The 22386-nt window shown below is 41.8% G+C and overlaps 1 protein-coding gene across 2 annotated transcripts in view; it reads right to left on the reverse strand.

Moving 5' to 3' along the window:
• Positions 1–561: 561 nt before the first annotated feature.
• The window catches only part of LOC146973245 (inactive phospholipase D5), a 54591-nt gene continuing 32766 nt past the window's right edge, over positions 562–22386 (reverse strand). For both annotated transcript variants that reach the window (XM_085799575.1, XM_085799576.1), the window contains exons 2-10: positions 15750–15886; positions 9122–9308; positions 6386–6494; positions 5957–6084; positions 4493–4690; positions 2443–2579; positions 2088–2253; positions 1893–1983; positions 562–1268 (exon numbers count right to left, since the gene is read on the reverse strand). In XM_085799575.1, coding sequence (XP_085655701.1) covers positions 718–1268; positions 1893–1983; positions 2088–2253; positions 2443–2579; positions 4493–4690; positions 5957–6084; positions 6386–6494; positions 9122–9308; positions 15750–15886 — 1704 coding nt within the window. In that variant the 3' untranslated portion in view covers positions 562–717. The remainder of the gene's footprint in view (positions 1269–1892; positions 1984–2087; positions 2254–2442; positions 2580–4492; positions 4691–5956; positions 6085–6385; positions 6495–9121; positions 9309–15749; positions 15887–22386) is intronic.

Consider the following 22386-nt stretch of genomic DNA (forward strand, 5'->3'; position numbering starts at 1 on the left):
TGGTCTTGGCTAAAGATAAGTTACTGTTGGTAGTTATAGATTAATTCATTTCAATGTACAGTGGCTTATTCAGAATACTGCTGGATAAGCACGACATTATTTACACGAGGCTAAAGTATCCACTATCATTCTGAGTATGTGAGGCAATTCAGAGATCCACAACATGAAAAGCTGTGCGGTAAATCTTTCACTTTGAACGCTACCTACAGCTAGTGTAGCTACATGTGCTCAATTGCCCCCCATCTCTGCATAGGCATGCAGGTGCCATTCCCCCTTTTAAAGGGTGATTAAATAAGACTGCCATAAACAGTTTAAATGACATACCATAGTTATGCAATCAATACGATTTCATCTGCTCCCTTTGCTTGAGTGATCTCAGCAAGGACAGAAAAAAAAACATTTTAAGAGTAGTAAAGTTGTAAGTTACTACAGAATATTAATCAGTATTTGTTCTTCACCAAAACATTTGGTTTTCGTTCTTAAAGAATCAGTCAAAAGTGCCGTACTGCAGAGGAGCGTCCACTTTCCTTCCTGAGTTCTTCCATTGACATCATGTCCCGCAAAACCACATATTACTTAGATTTTCATTTTTTTTTGGTTTTCTACAAAATTACAATAATAAAATGCTACAAAGACCCAGTGATATAAGTCCATTGTCACTGGAAGAGAGCAATTCTCCAATCATCAAAGTGAGAAGGATCCCATCATGCTTTGTGGTCACAGTGATCCATTGGAGATCTCTCTGCTGCCGCTGCTCTCTGCAGACTGACTGGGTGGATCCATTGGATTGTCGGGGTAACCACCCTTGATTTGTACCTGTCTGTTTTCAAGATGACTTATTTTGACGTGTCCCCTCTCTTGGTAACTGTCTATAATTGGCACCAGTCCATGATTGATGCCTTCGTGACTGATTTTACTCAGTCTGTCGTCATGATGCCGTGTTTTCTCCGGTGTCTGCCCATCGTCTTTACGACCGTTCCTCATCGGTGTAGGTCCGTTATCGTGCTGGCCTGCTCTGATAGGCACCGGCCCATTGTCTATGTGGCTGGTTTTTACTGGCACCAGTCTGTTTATCTGGTGCTTGTTGCAAACAGGGATCTTATTGGCCTGTAGGGAGCGGGTATAACGGGAAAACCAGTCCCTTTCAAAGGCAGCCCGCAGCTGCTCCACCACTGTGGCGTTCCTGTCTTCGACACCCTCTGGCTGGCTGATCACCAGGCCTGCTCCTGCATTAAAGGTGAACTCATTCCCCATCCAGTCAAGGTTACCTGTTAGGGCCCAGAGAAGGAAACAAACAAGTGTTTTATGGGGAAAAAAAGTCTCATTGCACAATAAAATAAACAGAAAAGTGTAGCTTAGCTTAGTATAAAGACTGGATGCAAGGAAAAACAGAATGAAAAAATACAGATATCAGTGCTAACTTACTGGCAGTTGAGCATGGTTAACAATAACCAGATGCGATGACTTCCTAAAGTATTTGTCAGATGGATAAACTCTTCCGAGCTGGCACGTAATGCAGGTTGGCATTTGATGCCACAACCTACATCCAATTAAATTTCAATGTCTATTAACAACGGTGTCCCACTGGGGTGTTTGCCAACTGTTGATACGTGATGCAGTTTCACTACAAATTGTAATTAAAAGACTTTTTGTCTGCAGATCAAATATATTGAGGTGTTGTCAGGTATATTTTTCAACTTTGGTGAGAGTCAGACACTTGTTTTCATATGTTTACTGTCTTTATGCTGAAGTAGTAAAACGTCAGAGTGGTAAAGATCCCACAAAACATAAAGAAAAACTGTACCTCCAAAAATCCAGACTTATTTCTTTAACAAAATGAAGTGAGCAGAAGTAAATAGGACACAGTCATAAAGTCCGGTCGATGAGCTCACCTAAATAAATGGCTCGGTCTGTCACCATAAACCTGTTGTGGTTTATTCCCTGGACACTGCCATCCCTCTGCACTCTGGGGTTGAAGAACTTCTACACGAACACACACAAACACACACACACACACATAAAGTGACGCAGTGAGAACTGATAAAGCATATCTTTAGAGCTGTTAATCGTAGTGGCCTTGTACTTACAGCTTCCAGTGAGCAGTTGGCCTGCTCCATACACAGGCTCCTCAGGGACCAGATGAAGTTGAAAGTAAGTGGTTGAGTCTCTTCCCAGCAACTTATCAGCAGACGAACCCGCACCTTCCTCAGGATCAGAGCCTCCCGGATGAGGCCGTCAATACGAGACCAGTACCTTGGCACAGATACAAACACACACACACAAACACACACTCAACTGCTGGAACAAAGCCAGGGGGGCATGTTGGCACACACACAGTTTAATCACTTGAATCAAAGCAAGGCATTCAAACTTTTGATGATAAACGCTTGTCAAATCATTCCAAGGAAATGAAACTCCTGCAGTGAGAGGAGTGGTCCTAACTTGTGTCCGTTGCTGCTGAGGAGGGGCAGGTAGTCGATGATAGAGATGTAAATGAAATGGCGGGCCTCTTGGATGACCCAGGAAATGGCTTCCAGGTCACTGCTACGATCTTTGGGGATGAAAACATCTGGAGAGCTCTGTCAAGAGAAGAGGAAAAGACAATGAGGACAATTAGGATTCAATTAGGTGGTCAATCAGAGTGGCAGACAGGACATTGTTATCTCTCATCATTATTGTCCACCTATAGTACTGGTGGACTTTTACTTTATAGTATCTTTAGAAAAGAGTTTTAACTTCTTAATGATATGTACATGTGAATCTATCATGTGAATCTTAACTTTCTGTGCTGTGTGTACATTTTTTATGTTCACGTATATCAATCTTGCAAAAAACTGACAGATCCAGTCCACGTCAACTGATTTCTGCCGCAGGTAGGATGACATCATCACCATCACTCATCTCCAGGGAGCTGTTGACGATGAGAGATACAGTGTCCCGCAGAGACGCTGCGTATGAAAAATTCACTCTCCCACCAAGCTGACACCGCAGATAGAGATGGCTGCTGTGTCTCTTGTTTTAAAACCTGAACGTACATGTCAAAGTTCCTGATAATTCACAGCAGACGTTCTGATTCGGTGTTGCAGGAGAACCATTTACGGCAATGACAATTTTACACCCATGGGGTACAGATATTTTTTCACTTATTTTTCACAGTCCTGGCACTGTGCTGATATACACAGGTCATGATGTTGAGGTGGGACAAAAAACAGAGAGACCTTCAGCTGCCCATTTACTGCAATGCAAAGATTCCCTGGGAAAAGTGCTCCCTTATTTTAACTTGCATGGGTTTCCAAACTATTTATTGTAGAAACACACACAAAAAAAACATATCAAATTGTTCAGGAAGGCCTCTGGCTGCTCATGGTCTGTTTCTTGTTCTGATAGGAGCTTTTGTTTTGTCACAATAAGCCCAAATGTGAGACCATTGCTGAGGTAGAGAATCACTCACTTTCGCCTGCCTCAGCCTGGGGTCTATCTATCGTCGTAGCAACCTCCTCAAATTGCCGAGGCAACCTCTGAGCCACAGCTGAGACCAATTCATTAATTAAGGAACTCCTGTGATATCTCTGCAGTTCATCAACTCTTTTGCTGATGTTTCAGACCACGTTTCCCATACATTTACATGTAATGGATTTGCACATGGCAATGCAAAAGGCCACATTGTCTCTGGGAGGCAGGGGCCAATAAATAATAATGTCTTCTTCTTCTTACAAGCAGAATGGCCAAATGATCTAAGGTGCAGTGACAAAAGAAGTGCAACTCTGCAACTCTTTTTGTAGAATAATACTAACTTATAGCCTATGTTTATATGTTTTGAAAAGACTAGAATAACAACATCTTGAGGGTCATCTACTTGTCCCTGACATTTCTCTAAAAAAGAAAAAAGACGAGACTTCTGTAACCAAGCAACCTGTTTATTTTGGCAAAACATTATATAAACATCAAGTCGATTTTTATGTTCACCTTCTTTACCAGCGCAACCTGGTGACCTTTTCTTGTATTCCAGGTCTCTGTGTACGGAGGCGAAGTGTGGAGTGCAACTGTGCAAGTTTTTGTTTTGTTTGTTTGTTTTTTGTGGCTGTTTTTGGTACCTACTGTATCTAAAGCAGTTTAGTTTTCTCTCTCTCTTTTGTAAGACTTGGATTTGAGCTCTTCCTTTGGGAGTTTAATAAAAGGGGGAGATCTGGTTTGATACACTGATGAAACAACTTTCACTGACGATGACTCAATTCACCTAAAGCGCAAGTGTATAAATTTTATCGATTAGACCTGTTCTTCTACTGTTATGACATGAGATTGTCTGCTGTGAAAAATTGAATATCACAAATCTAAATGGTTTCAAAACATCAAAATGTTGTGAAAAAATTGAGACGTGTCCCAAAAATCAGACAAATTAAATGATGTTATCTAATATAGTCACTCTCTGGCTTTCTAGCCTAGCTATACATGAACCTGTAAAGGATCACCACAGACAGTGACAGTGACTTACAGAGATGTAGGCCTGAGCCTTGGTGCTGTTGAGAGAAAGTTCCAGAGGCTCGTTCTTGTTGAACAGAGCAAAGAGGCGCTTGGACCAGAAGGAGGGGATGAAGTCTTTATACTGGAGCCCCCAGTAGAGACTGAAGACCCTGTGGAGGTCCAGAGCCAGACAGCTGCAGTTGTACAACAACACACCCAGCTCCTTCCTCTGGAGAGCAAAAACAAACAAAAAACTCTGTGTTAGACCAACATGAGCATGGAGACAGCACAGAGATAATTATCCTGAACATCATCGACATTACTTTCACTGTCTGCTCTCCATCAATATTCCCCTTAAATATCCTTTCCAGGTAATCATAACCGACCTTATTGCTATTCTTTCAACATTTTACACACCCATCCACACAGCAGGCAACTTCCACTACTTGTCCAATTACAGCCCTTTGCCCATCATCACAGCAACAGCAGGGAAGGGTTCTTCTACAGTGGTTCCTCTCTCTGGTCTCATTTTTCTTTCTTTGCTCGCTGGCTGCCCTTCTTTTTTCTTTTTTTTCCAAAGAGGTACTTCTCCATTTCAGCTTCACAGCTTGTATGATATAAATTGCCTCCTTTCTCTCTTATGCGCCCCACACACTTATTCTCTTCCTGCAGTGTTTATGAGAGCAAAGTATCCCTAATAAAGCTCAGATCAAACACCAACATAAACTCTGACTGAGACTGAGAATACAGCTCATAATGTGACTTGTTCAGAAAAACCATAAATAAGGATGCCCTGATAGTCCAGCGATCCAATCCATCTAATTTGACTTTAAACGAGACATTTGGAATTAGAGGAATAATTTCAAAATAAAATACCAATAATTAACAATGGATTTTGACATGTCTAAATTTATATTCATAAAATGTACAGAAAGAAACCCATGCATCCAAATAGTTTTTGACATATCATCTTCCCCTTGTATCTTTGGTGTCTAAATATAGTAGATGAAGCTCCATAACAAACAGGCCTGCACTTCAATGAAGCAAAGATAACCAGCTTTGAAGACAGAGATGAAAGAATGGCCACTGTCTATTTTTAGATGCCACCACCTTACATGCCCTCACTTTATGCTCCCACTCATCCACACTATGACTTTAACGAAGAACAGACACTGAGATGTGTCTGTGCAAATGTGTGGTTTGACGGGGCTCATGACTTTTTCATGACTGCAGTTGTGCATGGTGCAAACCAGCATATACTTAAACCATCCATACATTTAGAAACATGTAAACATCACAACTCGGTTAAAATCAAAGGCAAAGGCTCATATTCAGTATGCTCTATGAAAATTTCAAAATAAATGCTGTATGTTTGAGTCTAAGCCAGTAAAAAATGCTCATCAAAGCACTTCACACCACTGCCTGTTTTGTGTGTGTATATAAATAAGCATGAATGTGCGTCTGTGTGGTGATTTGATGATGTGCGGTTGGATACTGTGGCGAGGGATCTCCAGTCCATGCTGGCACTGCCAATGTAGAGATGTCGCCTGTCGACCACCCAGAAGGAGGAGAGCAGGTTGCCTTTGGTCAGCGCCGTCATGTTCACGTAGTGGACCTCGGCGTCTAGAGACAGAGAGAGAGGGAGAAGGAGGGATGTCAAGAAACAGACAAAAAAAGCATCAAGAAAAAGGTTTAAAATAAAGTGAGTTACATATGCAGAGAGAGAAAAAGAGATCAGAGCAGAGACGGAAAGACACAATGGCAGATTAAAGGAAAGATGAAAGAGTGAGTGAGGAGGACAAATGGGGAGGGGAGAGGAGAGGGAGGCAGTGAACAGACTAAACAGACAGAGCTGAGCTGCTGCAGCATGTTTGAACACAAACAGACACACAGTATGTATAATACAGTGAGAGAGAGCGCTGACTGTGTCTGCTGAGTATCTCCAGCTCTCGCGAGTCGGTCATCCCACTGGAGATCTTCAGCTGGATTCCTTTTGCTTTCAGCCACTGCAGCTTGGACAGCAGAGCCCTGCCCTGAGGCAAACACACCAAACAGACAACACTGTCACATTAAATTCACGCACCATGTGAATAAAAAGACAAGACTCCTGTTTAGTTTGAGGGTTTGGGTTTTTCTTCGATGATATGCCACCATCATTTATGTGCACCCGGTCTCTGTGATGTCCTGTTTGTCATACTATCCACTAACATCCTGCTGAATTTAGAAAAACACATATATCAAACAGCCATAAGGTACTGGGTTACTCTTGTGTAATATTACACATTCAACAGCAGTTATTTATGTGCAAATACCACAGGTTATTTTTGAAGTACGCAGTAGGCAGTGAAACAATGAGGCAATCCAAGGTCTACTTTCAGGTTTCAAGGTGTTTTCCCACAGCTGCAACCAGAAAGTCAGATATATAACTGACTCTTTTCATACAATATGCTGCTGCTGAGCGAGAAAACCATATCTTATTCTAAGGGGATGTAGTAAAAGCTTGAGACAAATGATATGAATTCGATGAACTGGTGACACTGTTGACAGCAGGCAGTTGTTTCATAACATATCCAGTCTCATACAATGACAGCCACATTTGTTTTGGTGTTGTATACAGTAAACTAGGGGTGTAATCATAGACATATTTACAGTAGCTACATTATGGGAAACAGTGTTTCTGAGGCTTGAACTATTATTCTACCTGGATCAGATGAACACAGGCTCCTCCACAGATGTAGATGAGTCACTTCCAAGCCTTTATGTGCATAGTGCCTCTGTGCTCTGGAAATTTTACACTTTACAAAGCAGTGTTGCAGTATGTATGTACTCATTTGGCTTGTATTTATTCCAAAAGAAAGTCGTCCACCTCCTGACACTGATGAGTCAGGCAGGTGTCAGGGTGTTATGCAGAAAACTTTGCAAATTAGAGATGAGTCAGGGAGGTCTGAGCAAACTAAAATACAATTAGATGTCTTAAGGGATCTCATCACCAATCATGCAGGAGTGACATGTGAGGGAAACTCATTGTCTTCCACAGCACAGCACAGCACAGCTCAGGAAACTCAGGAAACGTCTCCTGAGTTCCCTCCACTGCCTATGATTTGAGACGATGCAGAGAACTGACAGTGATGCCTCTCAATGTGCCTAAAATCACTAAAATATCAAGGACACAAACAGGCATGTGGTGCACATGGCTGCTACACCAGAGCACCTCCATGCACCTCCGCCTCTTGTAGTGTTGCCTTTATAGTTTATTAAATTTCCTGGTCAAGCCTCCGTCCTGATGAGATGTATTATTTTTTGGCTACAGTTTGCAGACAGATTGCTGCAGGCTGAGAGGCCATTAGCTCTTCTCTGCTCTGAGGCCTCTGAAGGAGCTTTCCAATCAACAGCCACAGGCTTTCATTGGACCTGACATCTTCTATTTCTTTAAGCAGGAGTCTCTCTCTCTCTGTCTGTGTGTGTGTGTGTGTGTGCATACAGTCTGAGCCTGGCCAAAGCTTAAAGGAAACTGCCAATGACAAACATCAGGTTCAATTCCAAAATGAATAGTTCGCTTCAAGGAGCCTGAAAATGGTCCAGACTGTAGTATTTTACCATCAAGTACAATTTTTAAAAAGATGGTTATTGATTTCCTACTTTGGGGATCATTTGGGGCTTTTCACTTATATCATAGTGTCGTTTGGTCTGCTTTGACCTCATTGACTGTCTTGGCTGAAGGAGAAACATATTTTTAGTTCAATGACTTCTGTCAAAGAACCTGATTCCTTATTGGTGCAGTGTCGGAGGCTTTCACCACCACACAACTCTTGGACACCAAAGTAAGATGAGCTGGGAAAACACATCCTTATAAATTAAACCTGGATCCTAAGTTCTTTTAAGTGTATGGTCCCTTTGTCTTATGGCAGTTGCTGATTTCACAACTGAACAGGTGAAGAGGCAAAATTAACATTAAAGGGATAGTTCACCCTAGAATGATATTTCGCTCATTATCTACTCACCCTCATGTTGACTAAGGGCTGGAAGAAGTTTCAGATTCCTCCGTGGCTTCTCTGAGTTACAGGGGGTCTCGGCATAGCAGTGCATGTCCATATAACGGTTGCAAAGGGACACCGGAGCTCTTCGTAAAAAAACACACAAAAAAAAACATCCAAATACCTCCATGCTGCTCGTATGTAATATAAAGATACATTTTTCACATAACGACAAACATCAGAGAAATGTGAGTATTTAAGAGCATTATATATTGTTTTTTCCTGTCTCATTAGTCATCTCTAACCCCCTCAGCAATAAACTTTTCTACACTTGCATGTGTTATGAACACAAAACTCAACTCAAATTGTATACCACAGGGGATGTTTTGCTGCAGGACAAGGACATTTAATTTTCTACTTTCTTACTTCATACTTTTAATTAAGTCAAATCTTAAACAGAAGGTGGGGGAGTATGCTCACATTGCTGCATTGGCACACTGACTTAAGTAAAGCACTGAGCACTTCTTCTTCTTCTACAACTGATTATTATGTAGAGGAGACAACGAGGTCAGTTCATGCAAAGACACAGAAGAGGAGACAGACAAAAGACAAAAACAGGCACAAAATGTAAATAAACTTCACAACTTTAATAGAGTCAAGTCTCTGTTGGCCCGCTCTGGTTTTACCTGTCTTGCAGCCGGCTGGAAGCTGGATTCATATTCGGAGGAGTTGAGCTGCCACCGCGGAGAAACTATCTCTACGACCCGTCTGGCTCGGTCCAGGAGGTCGTACAGCCCCGCTGAGAGAGGCACGTGGGATGTACCATTGTCCAGGAAGGAGATGTCCTCTGGGATGTTCTCCACCAGCACGGCACTGCAGAAAATGGGGATGAAAAACGGAACAAAGAGGCTTTAAAGGTGCTTTAAACAAGGCTGTTAAAAAGCCCAAAAACGCATCATTAGTCAAGGCTGTGGAGACCTGCTAATAGAAAAACACAGAAGAAATTAAAATGGGGTTCATGGTCTTTCACAAAGCAATTACATGTTTGCAATAGTGGCAGAATCATTATGAGCTTTAATGCGACTGAAAGGAGGTTACACTCCCTCTCTCCTCGGTGAAAACTGCTCCACGACAAATTAGCCAAAAGCCCACTTCTCCCTCTTTCTCTGGCTCGTTAGCTTAATGAGAGAAATCAAGATTTCTACACCACCATGCCTTTAGCATCATTAAATCTTACACAGTTTTCCTCAGGCAAGGTCTGAGAATAAGTGAAGGTTGACGCTCAGAGCTGTCGGCTGTGGAGATTCAATTTCACCCAGTCAGGGAGAGAGGTGGGATGCATTTTTGCTGTACTCCAGTTGGTTTCTCATATACACTACTCCCCATGCTATCACATGGTGCATTTTAATATCATCATCATCAGCAGTCTTGAGTGTTATACTATAGTATCAGCCAGCGTTAGGTCTGAATATTAATAACACGATGAAGTCATGACAAATTGACTTGAAGATACAGAATCACTGCATCCGAGAGATTATCTGCTGAACATTTGGTGCAGTTGGGTATTTCTCTTTAAGATAAACCTGAACCATCAACCAGAGTGTTAAATCCTGTGAGAGATGTTCTCAGTGATAGGTAGGTGTTTTGCTTCTTAATGTTTTGTGTATATCACTGTGAATGTCCCTGCATTTCCTACCATGATGTAATGTCAAGTAGATCTGGCCAACCGAGACTCTCTGCTCTCCCTAATGCATTTCCCCGCTCCCACTTTACCCCACCGGGCTGCCTGAAAATGACAGGGGCATTACCACCGGAGTCAACAAATTAAATTACCCATGGCAGCCCTAGATCTGCAGCCACACAGAACCAGGCTATTAACAAGCTCCAATGCTCACTGCATTCTCCCTGTATCTGGCTCTGACATCGATTTCTGCCAACTGGATTTTTAAGAGACAAATGTGAGAGGGAGGGGTCGGCAAGGGTGAGCAGCTCAGATGTAAATTCTGCAGCACATCTGTGGCCGATCATTAAAGCTCTGGATGAATGCAATTCAAAAAAACTAGCAGAGCCACTCCTGCACACTAAACCATAAGAAATATTATGATAAACAAACACTACAGTTTGGTAATGGTGCCTCAGTTGATAGAGAGAAGACATAATCTAAGAAACATTAGGTGCAGTGCTCATAACTAAGTCAAGGAGAAAGTGTGTGCATGGTGGCAGTGAATTAGGGGAATATGCCAAGTACAATCTTAAAGTTTAGGACTCTTATTAAACATGACATAATCAACACAGTACAAGCATAGCCATTAATCTCATCGACAGGGTGTCATCATGACTGACAGGGGAATTAAATATGCTGTTGCTACCTGAATTAGCAATGTGCTGCAGACCTTATAAAACCTATAAAGTTCAGTCTTTAAACAGGGAAACATCAGAACAGGTCAGCCAGAACAAAAAGTGATGATATTAATCTTTATTATTATCTCAGGATAATGATAAATGGATTGTATTAGACAGTTGTTTTATCCACCCCGCTTGGGGTCAGAAGATATTATAGTAAACTTAACACTGACATATCAACTTATGAGTTTAATGCACTAAACATGTAACTATTAGGATGTTGATAAAATCCATAGAATAATGCACTTTCTTTGTGTGTCTGCTGTTGAATGTTGAAAGTTGTGTGCAGTGGGTTCATCTAATTTATATTCTTTGCTGTACACTGTACTGGACACTGTGTTATGTGACAATGATTATGTAAAAACAAAACTATGAGTTTTGAAATGCCAACACCAACAGGAACTGATCCATTATTAATAAAACAATATCCGTCTCAGATATCTGATACAATTTATTTTTGGCAAGTTAGATCACCTATCAGATCAGGTTCAAAGATTCATGCACATTCATCTCTGGATTGTGTCAGCTACCTAAGAGAGTCCATGAACTGGTGAAAACAAAGTTGTTTTGAAAACTTCTGGCTATAAAACACAGCCGAGTCTGTGCTGGTGGACTCCCCGGTGAGAGCTCTGTAATACCAAATAGATCTTAGCACTCACAGACCAGTCAGAGCACAGGGTCAGCCAAAGTGTGACAGCTCAGGGTCTGGCGAGTGCTTCACTCAAGGGCACGGTGGCGGGAGAATGTGCTGCAGGTGATAATGCACTGGCATCGCTTTGAGAGGCAAGTTGCCAGATGCACAGTATTCCTGGCTAAAGCAAAGCTGGGTCAGGTTCTGGACAGCGGCCAAGGGTCAAACTGTAGGACTCACACCCTCTGGTGACGATAACATGCTAATTCCTGCTCATGAATATGCCGATCGATTCGTTTATTGAAGAGCCACAAGTAAAGCTGGTTCGAATATCGCTGTGGGTTTTTATTCTGGAGGATTCTCTTACATCTGGCACACAGCTTGAAGACTGAACTCAGAGAGGGAGTGAAATTAAGAAGCATGAAAAAACAACAAAAAAAGCGAGAGGAAATTAATACAGTGAAGATTAACGATCATACATATTGAGGAGTATCTGTCTGTGTCCTGAGAAGACAGCAACAACTAGGACAGCTCCAGTAAACAGCTTCCGATGAAGAAAGAAAAAAAACAAAGATGGATGGAAAACAGACAGAAGAGGCGGAGAGAGGTAATCTTATTCTGAATGAAATCCTCTCAGTCCGCTCTAATGGCTTTGAGGTGTGATGAATGGTGATTCAGGGGGTGTTCAAGCTGCCAGACAGAATTTGTTATTAAAAACAAGAGAAAACGGGGACATAGACATCGATCCTGGCCTGCACACGACTCATTGATCCTGCACAGCCACTGGTGTCCACTGCCGGTCCCCTCCACTGTAACCTATCTGCTAACTCATGGGTGTGATTCAGCCCCAGCAGCCGACACCTAAAGTGGTGTAAACTGGATCGAGTGCTACTGCTTATATGAAGCAAGACACAGACACGTAGAGAGAGAGAGTGTGTGTGAATGTCTGGATATAAAATCCCTCACTCTCAGGATGATAATGGATTTCCAGAGATCAGTGAGCGCAGTTGGATCACTCAAATTTAATCTGCTGCGATGAACTCTCCCACCTGGTGTTTTATCCCCCAAATATTTCACACCATTACCGAGCTGTCACGGCTGAGGTGAATTCATGGGTCAAATAAACAGAGAACCTCGTAAAAATCACTGTAACACGTCAGCATCATGTACAGTATGTGTAATAATGCCAATTAGATGCTAATGCTCGTAATACTGTGCGCCTGTTATGGCCCCTTGGAGTAGAAATGAGAGCGGCAGAGTCGACTCTTGACATCTGATATAAATTACCCACTCTCTCATAAGCTGGTGCTGAGCTCTGGGTGAGCACCAACCAGAACATTAATATGTGTATCACAGGACCTGCTGCTGTTCTGCTCCCAGCATGTGATTCATTTTAAAGGCAAATGGTAAAAGTCCAGTGTTTCATCAGGTGCGACCTAAACACTTCTCTCACGAAAAAAAAACAAACACTTACTATGTAAATTTCAATCCACTATCTGAAACTTCAACGCCACTGAAGCCCCCGTGTTTTTAAATAACGTAGCCCGCAAGTACTTAGTTAATTACATTTCTCCTTCTCTGTCACAGCTGGTGTTTCCAGACATGACTGATGGCTGTGACGGACCTGCCTCATCATTTTCCAGACCTCTTAAACTCCTGTGCTGTAGTTAGTTATATACTGATGTACCATATGCTTGCTTGTGCGTGTGTGTGTGCGTTGGCTTTAGCAAAGTTTGAAATGAGGTTTTTGAAGTCTGAAATTGTGTGTGATGTGTCCTCTGCTCCGTCTTGGAGTCCGTTGCACCACTTCCTTTAAAGTTGAAACATATTCCAGTTGTAAGTAAGTGTAGATTTATAATTAGTATTTGCTTAATATTGACCCCAGCTATGCACCATGGGAAACCTAAACTCATTAAAGGGATAATTCAGGTTTTTTAAAGTGGGGTTGTATAAGGTACAAATGGCCCCTACATATAATATCTGCAGTAGACTGCTCTCTGCTCTCCCCCAGTTAGCCATACCAGCACATAGTGTTGGACAGAGATACAGACTACTGTAACATCACCGATGAATTTTACTTTGTTTAGATTGAATATGAATACAAATAGGAATTACTTTATTAATCCCCAAAGGGAAATTCATTTGTCCGTCAGCTGATCTACCATTTGCAGAAGAATTAAAACGTCTGTGAAGGTTCAAAGCAGTAAAATGCAGTACTTACAATTACAAAATAATATTATTCCAGATGCCAAAATGTACCATCACCATGTCTTTGTAATGAGTTGTTCTCTCACATAAGTTCAAGGAAACATGATAAGCAGCAAGAACCACCTCTCCATTTTAAAACAGTGACGAAGGGAAGGCACACCTGGTCAGCTGACTTGTCGATGTGCTCAAAGCTCCACAGGCTCAGAGGTTGAGTTCAGTCTGGTTCTCAGACTGTGCGGCAGCCGCAGATCAATAGCATATCAGCCGTGTGACGCCAGGCAATTACACATGTACATGAGCGATCTCTCAGACTGGCATTTGGATAAAATCAGATATCAGGATATAATCTGCTCTCACTGTGCCACAACTACGAAGCAAGACACAGAGCTGAAAGTGTGAGAGTAATCATGTTGTGCACTGCAGTCAGAGCTGAAGTTGTTCAGCCTCAGGAAGGGAAAAATATAAATCAAATTAATTACATGTCTGCTTTTTCTCCCTGGAAAATGCACGGAGCAACAATCTAGACCTGAGGGAGATGATTTGATTTCTGAGTAGATGCACAGTAGCAGCAACCTCTCTCAGGTCTCCTGTCCTTGAAATGTAAGCATCACTCATTATGCAGATATAAGGGCAATCTACACAACAAAACAACCAGCTGTGTGCGACATGTCTAAATTACAACATCACAAACAAAAAAAAAAGCTGCTGAGTCATTTTGTTGGCAGTTAAGAGGCTTAGAAAGAGCCTTTTTTTCTATCAGTGGGGGAGTGATGTCTGCAGAGCCGTCTGCTGCTGAGATTAGATTATTCAGTGATATAAGAAAAGTCTTGGATTTCACTCGGAGCTAATCACTGGATCATTTTCAAAGTGTGTGAACACTTGATGTAAAAAATGACAAGTACATTTCCTTTGAGGAATTACAACCAACTTTAGGAAATCTGAGTGAGCATGAGCAGGGCTCGCTTCACCCTGTTATAAATGTGCCAGTTTTACTGTAATCTATCACTTTCTAGACGTCGCGCTGGAAATTGCTTTGAGCCAAATACCTTATGAAATCATTAATTATGGTACACTTGAACACCTTATAGTCATTTCAAATGATGCATGTCACATTAAAACTTCATCAGCAACTTTATGGGATATAAATAACAGTGCACGCTTTAAAGCCTGACAGCACACACATCAGAAATTTGTTTGGAGTTCAGTCTGGAGCTGACAAGGCCCCAATCATCCCAGACAGCGAGACAATAACAGCTGATGAATCTATTCATCTTTACCCTGATATCCTCCTCTTCCTCTCCCTCCATATGGTTCACCCTTGCTCCCCATCGTCCCTCCCTCAGACTCGCATTTATCTCTCGTTCTACCCCACCGAGCTCCAGGAGTCCTTCAGAGGAGGAACGGAGTCCAATTCAGCTTCAAAAGTTGCCAGACTGAGAATTCTCTGAAACGCTGTTAAAGGGCTTATTTGAGGAAGATGAGTGAGAGAAACGATGGACAGAGACATAATGAAAGAGAAAGAGGGAAGTAATTCAAGACTGAATGGTAAATTGGATGATAGGAACAGGTTAGGAACTGGAGACAGATCAGCTGAACCACTGCGGACCACCAGGACACACTGCAGTGGTTTCAGGCTTTTTAGTCTTCTCATTCTGAAAACTTACACCGGAGAAACTTGCTATAGTCTGGTATAAAGTAACTTTCAAAACAGCTTGGTCATCATTTCAGGGAAGTGGAGGGGGGTGGGAGGGTGGCTACAATAGGATCAGGTTGAGGGAACAGAGATTTGTTATGTATTTGTGCTATGACAAGAGGTTTACAGCTTCGAAACTGCAGTTTGTATCTGATGTCAGTGAGTCACAGCAGTGCACAGACTGGGATTACAGAAACCTGGGTTTCTTATAGGTATCACAGCAATCACTTTCTACTCTATTTTCTTCAGAAAGGGTATATCTTATTTTATATAGAGTATGGCTTGTGGGAAACACTACAAAATCAGAGTATCTCCAAACAAAGGCTCGGGCGTCCATCAATAATGAACTACTGTGCGTTTGTGGTTGTGTGTTCCTTACTTGCAGTCCCTGCTACAGTTGTCCTCCGTGATCCCATCTTCATCCTCGCCCCAAACGTCCACAGCTGAGAAAATCAGCGCCACCAGCACGGCGAAGCAGCACAACAAGGCGAAGATCACAATGCACTTCTGCTGAGACTGCAAAGAAGGAAGAGGAAAGCAACATTGATTTCCGAGGCGTATTTTCTCCTCTTCAACACTACTGTAAAAAGAAAAGGCCAAAGTGCCTCAACCTTGGCACCCATTAGCTGGGTGCTGTGGTTGACACGTCTCCTGATTTAATGCACACCTCAGCAGGTCATAACATGACACACACAGGAATTTAACACAAACATGTAGAAAGGGCTCTGAATGACCTCGCAAGTTCAGCCTTTCATACACAGAACATGAAGGATGAGGTCAAAGGAAAGTAATGAGAGGCACAGAAAAGAAAGAATGAAAACAACATGGTCAATACTTTTTTTTTTCTTTGACTTTATTTTAGTCAGTAACATTGGATATTTGGATACAATCCAAATGATCCCAGATGTTTGAGAGGGATGTTTGGGTCACTCTGCTCTATGAGAGAGGTGAAGATGTGAAGGAGACAAATTCACAGCTGTTAGTCCTCCACCAGCTGCTGTGGCTTCCAGCTGCTTCAGTTTATCTGCTACTGTGGTGTTTACCTCAATAATAACATACCTATGTGTATTATGCAGAGTATGCTGTGTTAAGCTGATTTAATATACTGTATATTGCAACATGCAATGAATCAATATGAAAAGTGAAAATTTAATCAGGTTACATAGATGAATGTAAACTTGCAGAAATATAAAGGTTTGTATCAGCATTGCATTGTTAATCCAGATGATTAACATGAAAATGTGGTTATAGCTCATGTTTCATGTATTGGTGAGCGATAATATGACAGAAAACACCGGGACTCATCAGCCAAATAATCCTGCTGACTGCAAGAAAAGGAAGTGTTCCTGCTTCTTACTACGACTCTATACACACCCTCTGGGACACTCAGAGGCAAAGAAAGCACAAACTTATACAAAGGTCTCTGTTTGTGTTAGAATAACAAACATTTCTGCAGGACACTCAACAAAGACGTAAGGCAGCAGCAGATAAGTTGAAGAAGTTCTTTTTTTTTTTTTGCATTTACAGCAGTTTAGAAATACCAGAGCCTCCAAAACTGCAGAATATGAAATACTGATTGTTCAAGGTCTCAGGCAGGTAGGTATAGGCAGATATACACTGGAGATATAAACTAAAGATAGGAGAGTAAAATATTAAAATAAAATGCTAAATGCTAGATGAAAAATCGATAAAAGACTAAGAATGACAGCAAAGCACCAGTGAAAGATTTAATTGCATTAAAGCATCAGTTAAAAAAAGAGCTAATAATGGCATAAGATTTAATAACAATAAAATAGCACTAGTCTTAGAAATATTAGTTATGCTGCATGAACAGTTAGTGTTTTGATATTGGCATTTTGGCACTAGGTTTGTTCTGTGTGAACATTTTGTGACTTTGCAGCTGTAGTCCATTCAGAAACAACACTCCCTCACTATGTTGAGGTTGCTGTTGTAAATTTAGTATCATGTAAATATCACTGTTTGTGAAGGGTTCGGACATTTTGACGTGATGTAATTAATAACATTCATTTTATCTGTTTTTCTTGCCATGTCACGTCTGCTGTGAAACGGGCCTATTAAATATCTCTGCTTGGGACCAGTGTATTGATTATTACTTGATACTGCTGTCATTACTGTACTATAATACACATCGGTGTAAAGACAGAGGCTTTCACATTTGTTTTGATCACAACACAACCTTGTGTTCCTGTTTTAAGAAGGTAAACAGTGTGTCATCATCTGTCATTATTACAGCACAGTACAGTAAGTGTATCTGTTGTGAATTGCTGATGAGCAGTAGCATTTGACACAGTTTCTGGGAAACGTTACGCCCCAGCTATTTGTAAAACAATAATAAATGTTTTTCAATCCCTTAAGAAAGGTGCCAGAAAAGCCCAAACTAATTATCCTTTAACACAGCAGATCATTAGCGCAGTCAGCTAGACTCATTATCCCGTGAGACAAATCTCATATCATACATCATTGACCTCTGAGAGCCGTACAAACACAAAGCCTCGATTATTTCAATGTGTTTCTGGCAGCTGAAGACGTTCACGCCCAGAGGTTCTCATGTGGGAATTAAATTAATCCAGCAGGCCAGGCAGTCAATGGAGTGTCCCCCCATGGACCTCAGAGAAAAACTGCCAGGGATATTCAGCTTTATATTCTCATCCTCATCAGTCTGAGCTGATGTCTGACATGGGAATTGTGTTTTCTATGTTGTGGCAGGGCTGGTAGGTGAAGTATTATTCCTTTATGTGCAGCCACAGTCAGCTCATTCTCCTTCAATGCTCATGTTGGTGCAAAAGCTATTCGAAAGTGTGACAGCAGCATGAAGCTTAAAGAGAATGACCTGCTGACCATGAGGCAACTGGTTCACGTTCACAGACTTGATTGGAAAAATGTAGGAGAGGCGGGGTGGAGGGGGGTGAACATTCATCTCTACCTCTCCCCTTCTGTTAGAAACAACTCCAGGCACTTAACAAAAGCATACTCTGCAAACACTCACAGGGTAGATGGAGGTTAAATCAAAGCTGCCACTCGTGCCTCGGCCACTCGTACTGAAATAAAAACAAGCACGGATGATGAAGGGAAACCTGCATGAGAGTCGAGCCCTGCATGCCTCTCATATTTCCAGTGATTTTCTACCAGCTGCTGCATTCGTATGTGGTCAGATGTGTATGAGCATAATGGCAAATATATGAAGAGGTCAGAGTGTGCACTGGGGACAGTGTTACCTGACACTGGAGCACAGTTATGGATCAATACACCTTCAATTACAGGAAGCAGTCTGCCCCACTGTAGCTGCTTAGAAATACAGCACAAAGACTCCGTTTAAATGTTAAATAGTCAAAAATGAAAAGCAGAAAGAAGTCAAGTCTACTAGCTTGTCATTTCTTCACCGCTGGGAGCACCACAGACAGAAAATCATTTCCCTCTATTGTACATGACAGAAAAACATAAACCTGAGCAGGCAAGTCAGGCACTTTTTGCTTACAGTACGTATCTTGTTTAGTAGAGCTGGGTTTTCACAAAAAAATCTAGCCTACAATTTAAATAAATCTTTATTTGAATAACACAATGAGGACAGAAATGTCAGACAAAAGCAAATATTTGTGCAAGAACAAGCTGTTCCTATGCAAACTGGAGGGCAGATTACTCTCAAAATACATTTTTGACGACTACATTAGCAATGGCCCTTCACCTGCAGGGGCGCATGACGTCCGTCCGACTACCCATTTCTCCGACCATACATTTATTTATTTTTGCGTCCATTAGTCCGAACTCCCATTTCTCCGAGTTAAGTAGCCCTAACCCTTAACCTTACCCTAAACCTAACCTTAACACTGTAGAATGGGTAGTCGGAGAAATGAGCCGTCGGACTTATGGGCAGTCGGACTGATGTATGCTCCCCCACCTGCAGTCAGTCAGTCAGCTCTACCCTATGGAAAATCCAGCTAGAACCAGTTCCAAACCCACAGTATATTGGCCAAGTAAAGTTAACAAGATCTTTAGAAGAAGGATTTGCTTTGTTTTGATGAATAGATGAGGTGAAGTCTGCTAACCGCTAGCTTCTCTAGTTGTAGCAACTTTAACGTTAGCAAACAAACAGCCTATTTCTCCAGGCGCAAACTGCATTCAAAAAGCCACTCATAGCCACAAATAAGGCTCAGAACAGCACCACACCTCATCAACAGTACAAACAGGGTCCCAGCACATAATACGAAGTTAAGTAAAGTTATGTTAGCTTTGCCTGATTTCTACTGAATCGAGACGAAAACAACTCACCCACTTTACTCCAGTTATACCTTATGCAGCAACTTTCGGCGTCCAGCGTAGAGTCCAGGCACTGACAAAACACGTCTGAGTCCGACTGGCAGCACAGTTTCAGCGGCCATTGGCAGGCACTGACCATACATGACCACTTGATTCGCCCAGCACCACCGACCGGCATCTCTCCCTCTTTCACCAGTCTTTGTTGTTCTCAAACTGCATAAACTCAGCCGTGTTGTCCCGTCTGTGACCTCTGCTTATCGCCATGGTTACATGATTACAGGTTACATTGGCTTGGAAGCGATTACCGCGAGTCGCAGCTCAATGATGAAAATGTGTGATCATTACTCCATGCAATGCAGTCAAAGTTCCTATGTATCTTGTCTATCAGTTTATAAAAGCTATTATCGAGTGTTCACAGGGACATGAACGGAAATTTGGGGCATTTCTAACTTTAGATATTAGGAAATCGCGTAAACAAGCGCGAGATTATAGATGCAACGTCAAATGCGAGATCAGGACGACGTTGTTGCGGGAAGAGTCGACTGCCTGTAACATAGTGAAGCAGACATCACAGAAGGGACAACAACACCGCTGACTTTATGCAGTTTGAGAACAATTGGTTTCATCTGGATGGACGCCCCTATCAGTCTGAGACCGAGTTTACCGGAGACGAGCTGAAGGAAATGGAGGAGAAAAGTGAAAGAGGGAGAGCTGCCAGTGGGGTCTAGGTGCTGCTGGGGGAATCAAGTGGTCAGTGTGTGGTCACTGTCTGCCAGTGGCTGAAACTGAATGTTTGTGCTGCCAGGAGGACTGCATAACGTAACTGGACGGGAGTGGGTGAGTTGTTTTCGTCTCTTTTCAATAGAAACCAGGCAAAGCTAACGATGTTTGATGTCTCGTATTATGTGCTAGGACCCAGTTACTGTTGATGACGTTTGGTGCTGTTCTGAGCATTATTTGTGGCTATGAGTGGCTTTTTAATCGTGGAGTGGAGAAAATAGACTTGCTAAAGTTGCTACAACTAGAGAAGCTGTGGGAGCTGGTGGTGAAATACCTCTGTATACCCTTGCTGTATGCACTGACACCGCAACTCAGTATCATTATCAACACAGTAACTCTACAAATTTGAATCCTGATTGATCATATATAATCAAAATCAACAAGCCTTTGTTTTAAAAGGTATTTTGGCCGTTTACAGTTAAGTTACAGCAACTTAAGTTAGAAAATTCCACTTTTATTCCAGTCTTGAGTGACTTGCAAAATAAGAGTCATAAATAACATGATTTAGAGAGATTGCTCGGCAGCTGTTTTAAAAAGCTCTCCAGAGTCCATCTAGGCTGTGCAAGTTGGGTGGCACCACGCCAGACTCTCTCTCTTATACACGCACGCACGCACACACATTCAAACACGCGCACAGGAACAAACACACACTGCTACCATCTCTGATCGCACATAAACTCTGCAGACAGAGGTGAAGGCCAGGCCAGAGAGGGTGGATGTTTAAATATCCTCAGATCACAGGGAGAAGTTGGAGGCTGAGGCTGTCTGCCCTTTCTCTATGCAACTCTCTGCCAAACTCCCAACTGACACCTTGCTCATCCATCCAAAGATATAAAAAATATCTTCTTCACAGGATGAGAACAGACAGAGTGTTAATTGTCTAAAGTAGGCTTTATTTTTGCTACGTCTTGTGATGTATCCCTCTATAGGTCAGGAAGTAAAGCAGATGCACACTTGAAACACTTCAGTGAGCTGACCATGCATGATCACAAGTCACATGCCCCCCAGCATGGCTTAAAGCAGAATGAGTTTATCCACATTAAAGCCTGAGAAAAGTGTCAGAGGTCTAATTATCCTCTTACGAGCATTTCCTCGTTGTCAAGGCGTGGCGACAACAAGGAGCCATGCTGCTCAGGGGGATAGAGAAGTTTACAGTAGGCTACACCACACTAGCAGTGCAAAAGAAATCTGGGCAAACTATCAACAGCACAATTTGTGTTTAGAGCACAGGCTCACCCTACGTCTGGTGGCAAGATGGTTTTACCACTGATGTAAACACCGAAAAAACAATGTCATGGGAAAATTCACCTGTATCAACTGAGCTCCTCCACCTGAGTTCATATATTGACCCCATGCCAACAGTAATATTGAAGAGGGTTATAAATAAAGTTTAACTTGGCAGCCCTATTTCAAATGTTCTGATGAATTAAGAGGAGTCAGACAAGACATTCTCATATAAATGTAAAAATACCCTACAGATAAGTCTGGTCTGGATTTAAAGTCCTGATCGTATTGGTCAAGAGTTTGCTTTTTTAGATATGTCTACTGTTTTTTGTTTTTAAACAGTAGATTCCTAGATATAGAGATGAAAGATATGGGGTTAAGCTTAACCTTATCATATGTTTTCATCATGAAAAATATGAAAAAGAAAACTTGTAACAGCATCTAAATGTAGGAGAGTAAAAACTCCAATATTTTCTACTTGAATGAAGCATAAAGTACCATAATATGCAAATACTCAAGTATATTGTATACCAGAAAATGTTCTCAAGGACTGTCCATGAGTAAAAGTACTTACTGAAAATAAGTTACTCTGTATCTGAAAATAACTTGTGACAACAATGACCACTCAGGTTGCATGCATAAACGTTTTTAAGACATTTCAAAAGTGTGATCCATCAGACATTTCATTTGTCAAATACTTCAAGTACTGAATACGACGGAAGAGTCTGAGGTTGGCT

This window comes from Trachurus japonicus, chromosome 15 (assembly GCF_045865225.1).
Source record: "Trachurus japonicus isolate A0001 chromosome 15, Traja_1.0".
NCBI classification, from domain to species: Eukaryota; Metazoa; Chordata; class Actinopteri; order Carangiformes; family Carangidae; genus Trachurus; species Trachurus japonicus.